The sequence below is a fragment of the Triturus cristatus genome, chromosome 4_1, assembly GCF_964204655.1.
Source record: "Triturus cristatus chromosome 4_1, aTriCri1.1, whole genome shotgun sequence".
In the NCBI taxonomy this organism is placed as follows: Eukaryota; Metazoa; Chordata; class Amphibia; order Caudata; family Salamandridae; genus Triturus; species Triturus cristatus.
In genome coordinates, this window is record NC_140585.1 from 59,011,324 (window position 1) to 59,028,097 (window position 16,774).

At 48.8% G+C, this 16,774-nt stretch overlaps 1 protein-coding gene across 3 annotated transcripts in view; it reads right to left on the reverse strand.

Moving 5' to 3' along the window:
* Positions 1-4,884: 4,884 nt before the first annotated feature.
* Positions 4,885-16,774, reverse strand: part of LOC146839502 (uncharacterized) — a 60,244-nt gene continuing 48,354 nt past the window's right edge. The window contains exons 2-3 of one of the 3 annotated variants that reach the window (XM_085651549.1): positions 16,503-16,584; positions 4,885-15,839 (exon numbers count right to left, since the gene is read on the reverse strand). In XM_085651549.1, coding sequence (XP_085507675.1) covers positions 10,200-11,330 — 1,131 coding nt within the window. In that variant the 5' untranslated portion in view covers positions 11,331-15,839; positions 16,503-16,584 and the 3' untranslated portion in view covers positions 4,885-10,199. Of the gene's footprint in view, positions 15,840-15,965; positions 16,073-16,502; positions 16,585-16,774 lie in introns of those variants that run through there. The other 2 variants (XR_014981092.1, XM_085651550.1) reach the window with 2 other exon arrangements.

Genomic DNA, 16,774 nt, shown 5'->3' on the forward strand with positions numbered 1-16,774 from the left:
CACGGTAGATAACCCCTGCTCACCCTCTAGGTAGCTTGGCTCGAGCAGACAGGCTTATCCCCAAGGCAATGTGTAACGTATTTGCAAGTAACAACCACAATGACCCCCCCGGTACACCATAAATGTAGACCACACAGGTGAGTATATCAAAAATATAACTTTATCTAGTGTAGCAGGAGAAAAGACGATCACTTATAGGGTAATTGCACATAAGCTTAATGGTTGCACTAGGTTACTAGGAAGTTTCTTCTATGTTAAGAACAGTCTCAAGTCTCTACTCGCTATCATAGGGGGTATTACAGCAGGGCTGTAATACCCAGTCGACTCTTCTCACCGTGCGCGTTAAGCGGTAGCTTCAGCGTGGGCCGATTCTTCCTTGACAGCCCTGGCCTGTCACGTCCGCCCTTCCGCCCGCTCTCGACAATCCAACGAGCGGCGGGAAGGCAGTGCGACCCTTCTCTTCCTGGGTTCATAGGCTGGGGGCACACTGGAGGCACTCGCTGCTACTTCGATGAAGACGGGTCACGCAGGTGACTCGGGCACAACTCTGCCGGCTTCTCGGGACGTCCTGATGTCACTGGCCAATCTCAGCGCGGCTTCAGCGAGGGGGGCTCGATCCTCTCAACCAATGAGAGGGCAGCGGCTTCTCAGGATGTCTCGATGACGCTGGCCAATCCCAGCGCGGCGTTAGTGAGGGGGCTCGATCCTCTCAACCAATGAGAGGGCAGCGGGCTTGATCTTCGCCTCGGGAGCGTCGGCAAGGTACGGCGAGATTGCGGGGCGATGTGCGGCCCTCAGACGGTGCAAACTCTTACGGCAACAGGGATTAGAGGGTGCTGGACACGGCCGGGCCGCCCTCAGGGTCTCCGTTGATAGTGCAAGGCAGGATTCACGAGGGGAGGCCCTCGCAAAAGCCGTGTGTCGATGCGCACACCGATCAGGTGTTTCAGCAGTCGTTGGCAAGTTTACGCTCCAGGCCGGTACAGCGCGATCTTAATAGCATAGTTCAGTTTCTGGGGAACCTTTTAACCCTGGGTTCCAGGACAGGAGGCCAGCTCTTCTCAGGCCCTTGGAGATTCAGTTGTAGACACAGCACACAGCAAAGTCTTAGTAGTTGCAAGTAGGCAGGGGCACAGCACACAGCAAGCCCTTCTTCTCTCCTTCAGTTGAACAGCAGAACAGGTCAGCCCTTGGAGCACACAGCAAGGCAATCTTCCTTCAGTTCTTCAGCGGTCCTTCTTCTGGCAGAGATTCCTCTTGGACGTAGAATCTAATTTTCTGTTGTCAGGGGTCCTTTACTTATACCCCAAAAAGTCTTTGAAGTCTTTGTGCAAGTGGGTCCTGAGCCCGGTCTGATCCAGTTCTGGGTGTTGCTGGAGCACTTTGTTTTCCTGGCTTCTTCTTTCCTTTCAGAGTGAGGGGCAGAGTCGTCAGCCGCCCAGCAAGAGGTGGAGCCAGCATTGTGGCAGGCAGGCACATCCCTATTCATTCCCAGGTGCTATCTCCTCCCTCCACTCTACTTGCAAATGCATTCATTCAGCAAAAGGCTGACTCGGCCAACCTCCTGGGGGATCCCCAGCCCCTGTCACTCTCAAACCAGACAGTCAATCCACAAGCAGGCCCAGGCACACAGAAGGGTGAGACCAGAGAACAGCTACTCTCTAAAAAGTACTGTTCTCCAACTCAGGATTTAAAAACAACCTCTCCTAAAAGATGTGTTATTAAATGCTGAGCTCAGGGATATCAAACACTCATGTCTTATCTTGTTCCTATGGGAAGGTAGGCTGATAGCCATTGGCACCAGCCTCCCCCATGTTAGCCTATGGAGCAAGATAACCTTGCAGCAGTGAACACACAAAATTGCCGCTGTTTACTTCCAGAGCATGGTACCTGCACTAGTACATGCTCTACCTTTTACATACACTGCACCCTGCCCAGGGGGGTACCTTGGGCCTTCCATAGGGATGACTGACGTGCACAAAAACGGAAGGGTTAGGCCCGGCCAGTGTGGACACTGGCCAGGAGGACATGGCAGTCCAGGGACTGCATGCAGGCCTGCGGTGGCAGGCCTGAGACACCATTTTAGGGCTACTCATGTGGGTGGCGCAATCAGCGCTGCAGACCCACTAGTAGCATGTCATCACCAGCCCTGGCACACACAGTGCACTTTACTAGGGACTTCTTGGTGATACAGATATGCCAATCAGGTATATCCAATCAATATGATATTTTACACAGGAAGCACTTACACTCTGGCACTGATTAGCAGTGGCAGAGTGTCCAAAGCATCTAAACCAGCAAAAACGAAATCCAGCACAGCGTCAAAAATCCGGGTAGCAGAAGCAAAAGATAGGGGAAAAACCCACGCCAAGGATGTCAGGTCTAACACGTGTCCCCTCCAGCTGAAAGTGGGGAGAACTACCCACCCTCTTGGGAGTTCTCATCACTAAGGCGGAAAAACCTGGACAGACCATCAGCATTGGCGTGTTCTGTGCCGGGACGGTGCTCCACCGTGAAGTCCATTCCCTGTAGGGAGATGGACCACCTCAACAGTTTTGGATTCTCACCCCTCATCTGCATTAACCATCTGAGGGGCCTGTGGTCGGTCTGAACACGGAAGTGAGTCCCAAACAGGTAGGGCCTCAGCTTCTTCAGGGCCCAGACCACAGCAAATGCTTCCCTTTCAATAGCACTCCACCTCTGTTCCCTGGGGAGTAGCCTCCTACTAATGAAAGCTACAGGTTGGTCCCCGCCCTCGTCGTCCATCTGTGAGAGTACTGCTCCCACACCTTGCTCTGAAGCGTCTGCTTGCACTATGAACTCACTGGAAAAGTCTGGTGCCTTAAGCACTGGTGCTGTGCACATTGCAGTTTTCAGGGCATCAAAAGCAGTTTGACAGGCCTCGGTCCAATTCACTTTCCTGGGCTGATTTCTAGAGGTTAGTTCTGTCAAGGGGGCAACAATGGTGCCATATCCCTTGATGAACCGCCTGTAATACCCGGTGAGTCCTAGAAAGGCTCTCACCTCTGTCTGGGTCTTGGGGGGTTCCCAAGCCAGAATGGTATCAATCTTCGCCTGTAGGGGCGCCACCTGGCCGCTCCCCACCTGGTGTCCCAAATACACCACTGATCCCTGCCCTATCTGGCACTTGCTGGCCTTGATAGTGAGGCCTGCCTTCTGCAGAGCCTTCAACGCTTCACAGAGGTGTTGCAAGTGTTCCTCCCAAGTGGAGCTGAACACAGCAATGTCATCCAAGTATGCGGCGCTGAATTGCTCCAGCCCGGTCAGTACCCGGTTGACCAGTCTCTGGAAGGTGGCAGGGGCATTTTTCAATCCAAAGGGCATGACGTGAAACTGGAAATGCCCCTCTGGTGTTGAAAATGCCGACCTCTCTTTTGCCCCCTCAGTTAAGGCAATCTGCCAGTACCCTGAAGTCAAATCAAAGGTGCTGAGATATCTGGCAGCTCCCAACCGATCCACAAGCTCGTCCGCTCTGGGGATGGGGTGCGCGTCAGTCTTGGTGACCGCATTGAGCCCACGGTAGTCCACGCAAAACCGAAGTTCTGGCGGGCCACCGTGTGTAGCAGCTTTCTTGGGAACTAAGACCACTGGGACAGCCCAGGGACTGCTGGAGGGCTCAATTACCCCTAACGCCAACATCTTGGAAACTTCTTCCTTGATGCTGGCCCTGACCTTGTCAGCTACTCTGTAGAACTTCTGTTTCACCGGTAGACTATCTCCAGTGTCCACATCATGGACGCACCAATTGGTGACACCTGGGGTCAGGGAGAACAGCGAGGCAAACTGACCCAACACCTGGCGACAGTCTCTCTGCTGTTCTGGGGTCAGGGTGGGCGAGAGGACCACACCATCCACGGACCCGTCTTGCTCCTTGGCTGCCAGGAGGTCAGGGAGAGGATCGCTATCCTCTTCCCCACCATCATCTGTAGCCATGAGCATTGTCACTTCAGACCCCTCAAAGTGGGGCTTGAGGCGGTTCACATGCAAGACTCTCAGGGGCTGCCTAGGAGTCTTCATTTTGATCAGGTAGGTCACCTCACTCTTGCGCTCTACCACCTCATATGGCCCAGTCCACTTGTCACGGAGTGCACAAGGCTCCACCGGCGCCATCACCCACACTTTCTGCCCAGGATGAAATTCAACCAGAGTGGTATTCTGGTCGTACCATTTTTTCATCTCTTCCTTGCTGGCTTCTAGGTTCTCTTGAGCGAGCTTCCTGAAGCGCTGCGTCTGGTTGCGGATGGCCAGCACATAGCTGAACACATCTTGGGGGGTTTTCCCATGGGATTTCTCCCACCCCTCCTTCACCAGTGTGAGAGGTCCTCTAACAGGGTGGCCATACAGCAGCTCAAAGGGGCTGAACCCCAAGGACTTCTGAGGCACCTCCCTGTAGGCAAACAACAGGCATGGTAACAAGACGTCCCACTTCCGTCTCATGGGCTCCGCTAGGCCCATAATCATACCTTTCAGGGTGCGGTTGAACCTTTCAACCAACCCATTTCCTTGAGGGTGGTAAGGAGTGGTGAACTTATAAGTTACATATGTAGTGAGATGCACACCGAATTATTTCATGTTTTGTAATCTTCTGCTTAACAATTCAACTAGGTAAGGCGTGCAAGCGCGGTTTGCGCCCTGTCCACGTTGCGCAATGTAACAAGACTGAACACGTAGGAACCACTTTTAGGAACCTGTCCTGGTTCCTACGTGTTCAGTCTTGTTACATTGCGCAACGGGGACAGGGCGCAAACCGCGCTTGCACGCCTTACCTAGTTGAATTGTTAAGCAGAAGATTACAAAACATGAAATAATTCGGTGTGCATCTCACTACATATGTACTTTATTGAATGAACTTTTGTCCTCAATGTGAGATTGCACCCACGTTTAAATTCGGGAATCTGGAGAGCACCGGGAACCGTCAAACATGATGACTATCACAGGAGGAGTGTTACCTGCTAAGAACGGCTTGCAAGGAAGATGGACTGATAAACAGACTTTTTTTAAAACAATATTCCTTTTTGAGCGGACTTTAATGGTTGTCACACATTGCAAAGGGTGCACAGGGAATCATTCACTTCTTTGTTAACTGGATTTAAGAACATAGTTTACGGGTGTGGGGAGAGATTCTTGTCAAGAACAGGACAACAAAGGAAGGGCATTCTGGGAAAGGTAGTAGCAGTTCGACAGTGGGAACCCCACCGGGTACAATCCGTTCCATAGCTTGGTTACCGCTCATGCACGTGTGCTGGACCGTTAGCGCTAATTGAAAGGGGAGGTACAAGTAGAAAAGAATTTTCGGCAGTGCTAGGAACTTTCTGGTTCGAGCAAGGAAAGAGCTCCGGCTCAGTACTGAAATGACCTGACGTTGGGGGGTTCATCTTGTGCAGACAGGATGTGAACTCGGAAGCTTGGCTTTTAATCAACCACACATATCACGGTAAATATTTATCTGGGCAAGCGCAGTGTGGAATGGAAGGGATGTAATGGTATGAGGAGGGGATAGGTGATTCGGAAGGGTTGCCTCACTAGTATTGATTTGGGGTGGGGAAGCGTTTGTTTTGAAGGTCAGAGTGTGGGATTTGGTAAACAGTTAACAAACCTTTCTTTCTACAAATGAGGGAGCGTAGGCTATGTATATAATTCACATGTATTCATTTTATGGTGAGCATTGTATTTAAGGAATATTGTAAAGTGACATTGAAGTAATTGTATACTTGTATTGCAGATACCCCTGAAGAAGGGAAATTAATCCCGAAATGCATTGGGTCATGCAAATAAAGTCGTGATATGCAGATTTACGCTGTCCTCCGGTTTTTTAACACCATCATTCATGGACTAATGAGTATAATAAATTGAAGAGGAAGAATGCAAAGAATAAAAAGTTTACGTGTAAAAAATAAGGAAATACTATAAAGGTGGAATTGAAAATTTGATTTATTGGATTCATTTAATCCAGTAATTGGCTGTGCAGCAGGACAGGTTCCTAAAAGTGGTTCCTACGTGTTCAGTCTTGTTACATTGCGCAACGGGGACAGGGCGCAAACCGCGCTTGCACGCCTTACCTAGTTGAATTGTTAAGCAGAAGATTACAAAACATGAAATAATTCGGTGTGCATCTCACTACATATGTACTTTATTGAATGAACTTTTGTCCTCAATGTGAGATTGCACCCACGTTTAAATTCGGGAATCTGGAGAGCACCGGGAACCGTCAAACATGATGACTATCACAGGAGGAGTGTTATCTGCTAAGAACGGCTTGCAAGGAAGATGGACTGATAAACAGACTTTTTTTAAAACAATATTCCTTTTTGAGCGGACTTTAATGGTTGTCACACATTGCAAAGGGTGCACAGGGAATCATTCACTTCTTTGTTAACTGGATTTAAGAACATAGTTTACGGGTGTGGGGAGAGATTCTTGTCAAGAACAGGACAACAAAGGAAGGGCATTCTGGGAAAGGTAGTAGCAGTTCGACAGTGGGAACCCCACCGGGTACAATCCGTTCCATAGCTTGGTTACCGCTCATGCACGTGTGCTGGACCGTTAGCGCTAATTGAAAGGGGAGGTACAAGTAGAAAAGAATTTTCGGCAGTGCTAGGAACTTTCTAGTTCGAGCAAAGAAAGAGCTCCGGCTCAGTACTGAAATGACGTGACGTTGGGGGGTTCATCTTGTGCAGACAGGATGTGAACTCGGAAGCTTGGCTTTTAATCAACCACACATATCACGGTAAATATTCATCTGGGCAAGCGCAGTGTGGAATGGAAGGGATGTAATGGTATGAGGAGGGGATAGGTGATTCGGAAGGGTTGCCTCACTAGTATTGATTTGGGGTGGGGAAGCGTTTGTTTTGAAGGTCAGAGTGTGGGATTTGGTAAACAGTTAACAAACCTTTCTTTCTACAAATGAGGGAGCGTAGGCTATGTATATAATTCACATGTATTCATTTTATGGTGAGCATTGTATTTAAGGAATATTGTAAAGTGACATTGAAGTATTGTATACTTGTATTGCAGATACCCCTGAAGAAGGGAAATTAATCCCGAAATGCATTGGGTCATGCAAATAAAGTCGTGATATGCAGATTTACGCTGTCCTCCGTTTTTTTAACACCATCATTCATGGACTAATGAGTATAATAAATTGAAGAGGAAGAATGCAAAGAATAAAAAGTTTACGTGTAAAAAATAAGGAAATACTATAAAGGTGGAATTGAAAATTTGATTTATTGGATTCATTTAATCCAGTAATTGGCTGTGCAGCAGGACAGGTTCCTAAAAGTGGTTCCTACGTGTTCAGTCTTGTTACATTGCGCAACGGGGACAGGGCCCAAACCGCGCTTGCACGCCTTACCTAGTTGAATTGTTAAGCAGAAGATTACAAAACATGAAATAATTCGGTGTGCATCTCACTACATATGTACTTTATTGAATGAACTTTTGTCCTCAATGTGAGATTGCACCCACGTTTAAATTCGGGAATCTGGAGAGCACCGGGAACCGTCAAACATGATGACTATCACAGGAGGAGTGTTATCTGCTAAGAACGGCTTGCAAGGAAGATGGACTGATAAACAGACTTTTTTTAAAACAATATTCCTTTTTGAGCGGACTTTAATGGTTGTCACACATTGCAAAGGGTGCACAGGGAATCATTCACTTCTTTGTTAACTGGATTTAAGAACATAGTTTACGGGTGTGGGGAGAGATTCTTGTCAAGAACAGGACAACAAAGGAAGGGCATTCTGGGAAAGGTAGTAGCAGTTCGACAGTGGCAACCCCACCGGGTACAATCCGTTCCATAGCTTGGTTACCGCTCATGCACGTGTGCTGGACCGTTAGCGCTAATTGAAAGGGGAGGTACAAGTAGAAAAGAATTTTCGGCAGTGCTAGGAACTTTCTGGTTCGAGCAAGGAAAGAGCTCCGGCTCAGTACTGAAATGACGTGACGTTGGGGGGTTCATCTTGTGCAGACAGGATGTGAACTCGGAAGCTTGGCTTTTAATCAACCACACATATCACGGTAAATATTCATCTGGGCAAGCGCAGTGTGGAATGGAAGGGATGTAATGGTATGAGGAGGGGATAGGTGATTCGGAAGGGTTGCCTCACTAGTATTGATTTGGGGTGGGGAAGCGTTTGTTTTGAAGGTCAGAGTGTGGGATTTGGTAAACAGTTAACAAACCTTTCTTTCTACAAATGAGGGAGCGTAGGCTATGTATATAATTCACATGTATTCATTTTATGGTGAGCATTGTATTTAAGGAATATTGTAAAGTGACATTGAAGTAATTGTATACTTGTATTGCAGATACCCCTGAAGAAGGGAAATTAATCCCGAAATGCATTGGGTCATGCAAATAAAGTCGTGATATGCAGATTTACGCTGTCCTCCGGTTTTTTAACACCATCATTCATGGACTAATGAGTATAATAAATTGAAGAGGAAGAATGCAAAGAATAAAAAGTTTACGTGTAAAAAATAAGGAAATACTATAAAGGTGGAATTGAAAATTTGATTTATTGGATTCATTTAATCCAGTAATTGGCTGTGCAGCAGGACAGGTTCCTAAAAGTGGTTCCTACGTGTTCGAACTTATAAGTTACCCCACACTCCTCCCACAGAGACTTCATGTACCTAGAGATGAAGTTGGTACCCCGGTCGGAGACCACCTCTCTGACCACCTCTCTGGGGAACCCCACATGGGAAAAGATCCCCATCAATGCACGGCCCACCACGGGGGCTGTGATTGTCCTGAGAGGGACTGCTTCCGGGTACCGGGTGGCCTGGGCCACCAAGACCAGGATGAACCTGTTGCCTAAGGCAGTCTTGGGGTCCAGGGGCCCTACGATATCAATGCCCACCCGCTCAAAAGGGGTGCTCACCACAGGAAAAGGTTGGAGGGGTGCCACGCACTTTCCTCCGCTCTTACCACTGGCTTGGCATGTTTGGCAAGACTTACAAAAGGTACTGACGTGCTTCTTCATCTGGGGCCAGTAAAAGTGGGTGACAAGCCTGTGATAGGTCTTGTCTTGCCCCAGATGTCCTGCGAGAGGCACGTCATGAGCCAGACCCAGTAAGAAGTTCCTGAAGCGCTCGGGTACCACCAGCACACGGGCTGCACCGGGCTCAGCAAACTTAGGCTCACTATAAAGTAAGTCATCCTCCCAGTAAATGAAATGTTCCTTGGACCCTAGGCCTGCTGCCTGGTCTGCAGCCTGCTGCCGCACACCAATGAGAGAAGGGCACTCCTTCTGAGCCTGGCAGAATTCCTCCCTGGAGGGACCACCCTCTTGCTGCCAATGGGTCAGCTCAGGCAATTCCCCCAGTTCGGCCACCTGTTCCCCTGTAGGTTCCAGGGCATCCCCTCAGTTTCTGCTTCCTGGACCGTGGGAACGGTGGGGGCTGGTTTCCGGCGCCCGCAGCCCCTTCCTCTCCTGGCAGGTTCCTGGGCCATTGTTCCAGGCTCCAGTTCTACTGATCCACCCTTACTGGCTGTCATGGCACGTGTGGATACACAGATCCACGCTGGCAGACCTAACATTTCCAAGTGAGTTCTGTGCTCTACGTCCTTCCATGGAGAACTCTCCAGGTCGTTACCCAACAGACAAACTACCGGCAAGGCATCACTGACACAGACTTCCAAGGTACCAGAGACTCCCCCCCATGTAAAGGGAACATGCGCCATCTTGCAGAGGCGCACTGAGGTGTCAGCTGCCACTACTGGGCGGAGTACATTGGGAATGACTTGCTCTTCAGACACCCACTGGCACCGGACAGATGTCACACTGGCCCCGGTGTCTCTCAGAGCCTCTATCTCCTTCCCATTGATGGTCACCTTCTGCCCGTATTTTTTAGTGTTAGCGGGTATCAAGGTATCCTGGACCATCTCTTGGTCTCCTAAAGAGACAAGGGTCATCATAGCTAATCCCTCCTCCCCACTGGAAACCAAATCCCCTCCCAAAGCTACACTAGCTAACCCTGGGACTGGAGCAGCAGCTGGTGCCGGGGGTTTCTTGGGACATTTGGGGGCGATGTGCCCCACTTCCCTACAAGCGTAGCAAGTAGGGGGAGGTCTGTTGTCCTGTCTGCCCTTATGGGGCCAAGACTTCTTAGGCTTGGGTGCTTGGGACTCCTTTTCCGTGGAACTGTTTTGGGGCCCTTTAGAGAACTCCTTACTGTTACCCTTGTCCTCCCCACCTTTCTGCTGGGGACCCTGTCCACCCTTGGCTGGGACTTACCACCCCTTTGTTGACCCTGGTGCTAGTCCAGCGGTCTGCCTCTTTAGCAAGCTCACTGGGATCAGTTAACTTGCTGTCTAAAAGATGCTGGCGCAGCTCTGGAACACATAGACTACTCAAGTGCTCCCAACTAATCAAGTGACACAACCCCACATAATCAGTAACTTTTCTGCCCTTTATCCAACCTTCCAGTGCACGCGTGTACATACTCACACACTCCACCCAAGTACTTGAATCAAGTTTCTTGAAGTTCCTAAACTTCTGGCGGTACTGTTCCGGTGTAAGCCCATACCTGAGGCATAAGGCCTCCTTCATAGTGGGGTAGGTTAAGGTACCTGCTGCTTCTAAGGGTGCTAAGACATCCCTCCCAGAGGCCTCAAAATGCTTCCACAAACCTGCCCCCCAACTCTTTTCAGGCACTTCATTCATCTTCAAGGCAAGCTCATAGGATCTAAACCATGCATAAATATCCTCACCCCCCTGATAATTCTGTACCAGATCTTTTGGTATGTATACTTTACCTGCCTGTACTGGTTGTGCGCTGCCACCATTAGGACTGGACTCCACCTGTTTGGCTTTAATGTCCAGCTCCCTCATGCTCAACTCATGAGCCAACTGGAGTTTCCTCTCTTCCAAAGCGAGAGCATTCCTCCTCTCCTCCGCCTTCTTCTCACTGTCAAGGCGCAATTTTCTTTCTTCTGCTTGAGCTTTGAGTTTAAAAAGTTCAATCTCATGGGCCCTAATCCTCTGATTTTCCTCCAGCTCCTCTGGAGAGAGGCCCCTACTGGAAGGGGTGCTGCCAGCCCTAGACGCTGGCCTATTCACTGGCAAATCACTGGATCCAAATCCATGCTCCTGTGCACCTTCCTCTCCAGTCAAATCCTCTGGCGCAACATGTTTGGCCTCCCACCAGGCCCTTAGAGCTTTCTGTAGCTCTTCTTTGTTAGCGCTGCCCTTCACTGGGCATCCTAGCTGCTTGCAGAATTGCTTCAGCTGCTCCTTTTTGTATGTGAGCAACTCCTTTACTTCAAATTGCAATTCCATCTCCTCGCCTACTCCATTCAGAGACATGATGCTTCCTAAATCTTCCAAAGGTCGGCTTCAAATTTTGTGCAATATGTAGCTGCTAACTAGACTAGTGATGTACAAAGAATCACTGCAGGTCAAGTGCAAATACTGGATCTGATCCGCACCGCTGACCACCAATGTTAGATCTGGGGGTCTCTAGTTGGCAGAGGTAACTACCTTAGACCAAATAGGGACCCTTGCTTCTAGTCAGGGTACAGGGACACACACAGTAGATAACCCCTGCTCACCCTCTAGGTAGCTTGGCTCGAGCAGACAGGCTTATCCCCAAGGCAATGTGTAACTTATTTGCAAGTAACAACCACAATGACCCCCCCGGTACACCACAAATGTAGACCACACAGGTGAGTATATCAAAAATATAACTTTATCTAGTGTAGCAGGAGAAAAGACGATCACTTATAGGGTAATTGCACATAAGCTTAATGGTTGCACTAGGTTACTAGGAAGTTTCTTCTATGTTAAGAACAGTCTCAAGTCTCTACTCGCTATCATAGGGGGTATTACAGCAGGGCTGTAATACCCAGTCAGCTCTTCTCACCGTGCGCGTTAAGCGGCAGCTTCAGCGTGGGCAGATTCTTCCTTGACAGCCCCGGCCTGTCACGTCCGCCCTTCCGCCCGCTCTCGACAATCCAACGAGCGGCGGGAAGGCAGTGCGGCCCTTCTCTTCCTGGGTTCATAGGCTGGGGGCACGCTGGAGGCACTCGCTGCTCCTTCGATGAAGACGGGTCACGCAGGTGACTCGGGCACCACTCTGCCGGCTTCTCGGGACGTCCTGATGTTACTGGCCAATCCCAGCGCGGCTTCAGCGAGGGGGGCTCGATCCTCTTAACCAATGAGAGGGCAGCGGCTTCTCAGGAGGTCCCGATGACGCTGGCCAATCCCAGCGCGGCATTAGTGAGGGGACTCGATCCTCTCAACCAATGAGAGGGCAGCGGGCTCGATCTTCGCCTCGGGAGCGTCGGCAAGGTACGGCGAGATTGCGGGGCGATGTGCGGCTCTCAGACGGTGCAAACTCTTACGGCAACAGGGATTAGAGGGTGCTGGACACGGCCGGGCAAGGCAGGATTCACGAGGGGAGGCCACACAGTCCTCCGACCCTCGCAAAAGCCGTGTGTCGATGCGCACACCGATCGGGAGTTTCAGCAGTCGTTGGCAAGTTTACGCTCCAGGCCGGTACAGCGCGATCTTAATAGCGTAGTTCAGTTTCTGGGGAACCTTTTAACCCTGGGTTCCAGGACAGGAGGCCAGCTCTTCTCAGGCCCTTGGAGATTCAGTTGTAGACACAGCACACAGCAAAGTCTTAGTAGTTGCAAGTAGGCAGGGGCACAGCACACAGCAAGCCCTTCTTCTCTCCTTCAGTTGAACAGCAGAACAGGTCAGCCCGTGGAGCACACAGCAAGGCAATCTTCCTTCAGTTCTTCAGCGGTCCTTCTTCTGGCAGAGGTTCCTCTTGGACGTAGAATCTAATTTTCTGTTGTCAGGGGTCCTTTACTTATACCCCAAAAAGTCTTTGAAGTCTTTGTGCAAGTGGGTCCTGAGCCCGGTCTGATCCAGTTCTGGGTGTTGCTGGAGCACTTTGTTTTCCTGGCTTCTTCTTTCCTTTCAGAGTGAGGGGCAGAGTCGTCAGCCGCCCAGCAGGAGGTGGAGCCAGCATTGTGGCAGGCAGGCACATCCCTATTCATTCCCAGGTGCTATCTCCTCCCTCCACTCTACTTGCAAATGCAGTCATTCAGCAAAGGGCTGCCTCAGCCAACCTCCTGGGGGATCCCCAGCCCCTGTCACTCTCAAACCAGACAGTCAATCCACAAGCAGGCCCAGGCACACAGAAGGGTCAGACAAGAGAACAGCTACTCTCTAAAAAGTACTGTTCTCCAACTCAGGATTTAAAAACAACCTTTCCTAAAAGATGTGTTATTAAATGCTGAGCTCAGGGATATCAAACACTCATGTCTTATCTTGTTCCTATGGGAAGGTAGGCTGATAGCCATTGGCACCAGCCTCCCCCATGTTAGCCTATGGAGCAAGATAACCTTGCAGCTGTGAACACACAAAATGGCCGCTGTTCACTACCAGAGCATGGTACCTGCACTAGTACATGCTCTACCTTTTACATACACTGCACCCTGCCCAGGGGGGTACCTTGGGCCTTCCATAGGGATGACTGACGTGCACAAAAAGGGAAGGGTTAGGCCCGGCCAGTGTGGACACTGGCCAGGAGGACATGGCAGTCCAGGGACTGCATGCAGGCCTGCGGTGGCAGGCCTGAGACACCATTTTAGGGCTACTCATGTGGGTGGCGCAATCAGCGCTGCAGACCCACTAGTAGCATCTGTCATCACCAGCCCTGGCACACACAGTGCACTTTACTAGGGACTTCTTGGTGATACAGATATGCCAATCAGGTATATCCAATCAATATGATATTTTACACAGGGAGCACTTACACTCTGGCACTGATTAGCAGTGGCAGAGTTTCCAAAGCATCTAAACCAGCAAAAACGAAATCCAGCACAGCGTAAAAAATCCGGGTCGCAGAGGCAAAAGATAGGGGAAAAACCCACGCCAAGGATGTCAGGTCTAACAGCACTTATCAAGATGGTCGTACTGCTTCAATTTTTATACCTGTTCAGCAACATACCGATTCCACTCACGAAACAATTTTTTTAAATTGTGCGCACTTTGCTCTTCCGGTTGATTTGGGGTGGCAAACAGGCTTGTGTCAACTGGGAGACACTTACTTTAGATTATAAAAATTGGAGCTTCAGTGTGCCTGACCTTTATTTGTCCTATTTGTGTGCTCACACACAATATGCTCGCTACTGGTTCGGCTCGCATGATTTCATCCCACAAGTGGCAGTGGAAGATCGAGACGCACACCCTGTTCCTTTATACTCCATGCTGGCTCACTCTCATCGACAGACACCCGGCTCTGAGATCAACACTGTTGACACTACTATAGCGGCCTGGCAGGCCTTGGGCCGCATGGCGGGGAAATTACCGTTATATTCATTGTTAGACCTGGTACCATTGGTGTGGGTCTCCCTTCCTTTTTTTGCTGTTGCCTCATGTGTTTTTGCTGGTGTTAGATGCTTTGGGCACTGTGCCACTGATATTCAGTGCCACAGTGCAAGTGCTCCCTATGGTAAATTGATGTATGGATTAGTGACTCCATGATTGGCTGGTTTGGTTTACCTGTCACACCCTAGTACACTGCACTGGGTGTGCCCAGGGCTTGTAAATCAAATGCTGCTGGTGGGCTTGCAGCACTGGTTGTGCCACCTACAGAAGCAGCCTGTAAAGTGTGTCTCAGGCCTGCCATTGCAGAGCCTGTGTGCAGTCTGGCCATGTTGACTGGGCAAGTGCACCCACTTGCCAGTCCCTAAACCTTCCCTTTTTTTCATATCAGACACCCCTAAGGTAGGCCCAAGGGCACGGTGCATTGTAAGTATAAGGTAGGACATGCCCTGGTGTGTGTGGCATGTCCTGATAGTGAATTACAGCCATTTTCGTTTTTCACTTGTGCAAGGCTACCTGTTCCCTGTTGGCCAGAATGGGCAGTTTGATTACAACACCTTATAATCCTAACTGACTCGGGAAACATGGTAGAAATTCGAGTTTAGTATGCCTGAACTCACAATTATAAAATACATCTTTTAGTGAAGTTGGTTTTAACATTCTGTGTTTGAAAATACCACTTTTAGAAAGTAGGTATTTTCTTGCCTAACTATCCAAGCCTGCCTCTGCTAGGTTGTGTATTCCTTGTCTGGAGTTTGAGTGACAGGGGCTGGGAGGATTCCAGGAGACAGCATGAGTCAGCACAGGGCTGAATAGAGAGATCTGCATGTAGATGGGTGGGAGGAGTTGCACCTGGGACCTGAATAGGGCTGTGCTTTCCCTCCACAATGCTGGCTCCACCTCCTGTGGTGCGTCTGATATTCCTGGCCTACACTGTGAAAAGAAAGAAGGAGTTTTGTCAACAAAGTGCTCCAGGACGGACCAGAACTGGTTTGGACTAGGCATAGGGTTCTCTGCCTTCAGAGAACGAAGAGAAAATAACTATAAAAGGGGGGACCCAGACCCCAGAACTTTAGATCACTTTGGGAAACAATAAGAACCTTTGCTGAGGAGAGGAACCAGAGAGACTGAGGAAGAGACAATCCCTAAGCTGAGGGCTGTTTGGGGGATTGGCCTGCAGTTGTTGCCTGACTGCCAAAGTATGGAGAAAGGAACATTGTGCTTTTAAAATCAACTTGTAAAGCATCTCCAAGGGCTTGAGATAGAGCTTGCATCCCGCTGAAGTCTCAGGAACAACAGACTTCACCAATCAGCTCCCCTGTCTTCCCTTGCTGGGAATTGAAGTGCCTGCTGTTGAGATGGGTCTTCTGAGAGACTGCATGTCGCTGGGAGCTGGAAGTGCGACTCAAGACGAAGATGCGTGTCACCGCCGCAGCCGTTGTCGTCGCATCACCGAAGAAGAGTTACAAATTGACCCTGCATCGGAGAAGGATAAGCGTTTGTATTATATAATTATCCTAATGTATAGCATCTTAAACAATAACACAATGTAATGAAAATACAATGGCTTCCCAGAGAAAAATTATCACAGAATCATGTATCTTGATTGTAGTTGGAAAGAATCTTTTTATTGCAAATCACTAGTTCCTTTAAAAACACCACACAATTGCTTGCCAACGCGTTTCATCCCTCTTGGGACTTCTTCAGGGCTAAAAGCAATTACAAAACACTATTTACAATATATACACAATAAAGAATACAGTATACGTCACATATACAATCCGATATAGTTCAATTTTCGATTATATTCTTATTGCTATTGGTCATCATTGTTTTTGAACATGACTCAAGACGTATTTACAATTAAAAGATACTAGAAAGCCATTCGAAATTTCACATATTATTTACATTACAATTTTATAGACAAGTGAGAGAACATGGTTAATCAGTACAAAGTCCATTATTATGGATCCAACATCATCATCAGAGCAAACACCAACGTCTTATAAATCCCATGTATTCATTGTACTTATATCAGCAAGGTTGAGTTCAATCAACTTTGATCCCTGGTCACTAGCCAGAAACAGGCATGTATATATTCATCACATAGATATTGCATTTGTGCGCTTTCTTTAATACCTTTTTCACAGTCTGTGTCTGCTGTTGGTGTTAGATGTAACTTCAAGCCAACCTTAACAGCAGCGTAGGAGAGGTCGTTTATCTAAAAATAGACATAGTTTGTATAAAGCTATGGATACACTGTATAAATAGTAACTTGCTTTTGTTCTACTGGCTTTGTATAATTAAACTATTTACGCACAGAATATGGCATAAGTGTTGTAATTGATAGAATGAACACAATTAACCTAATGAATCAATCACAGCTCACATAGTCATGACACAGCAATTTG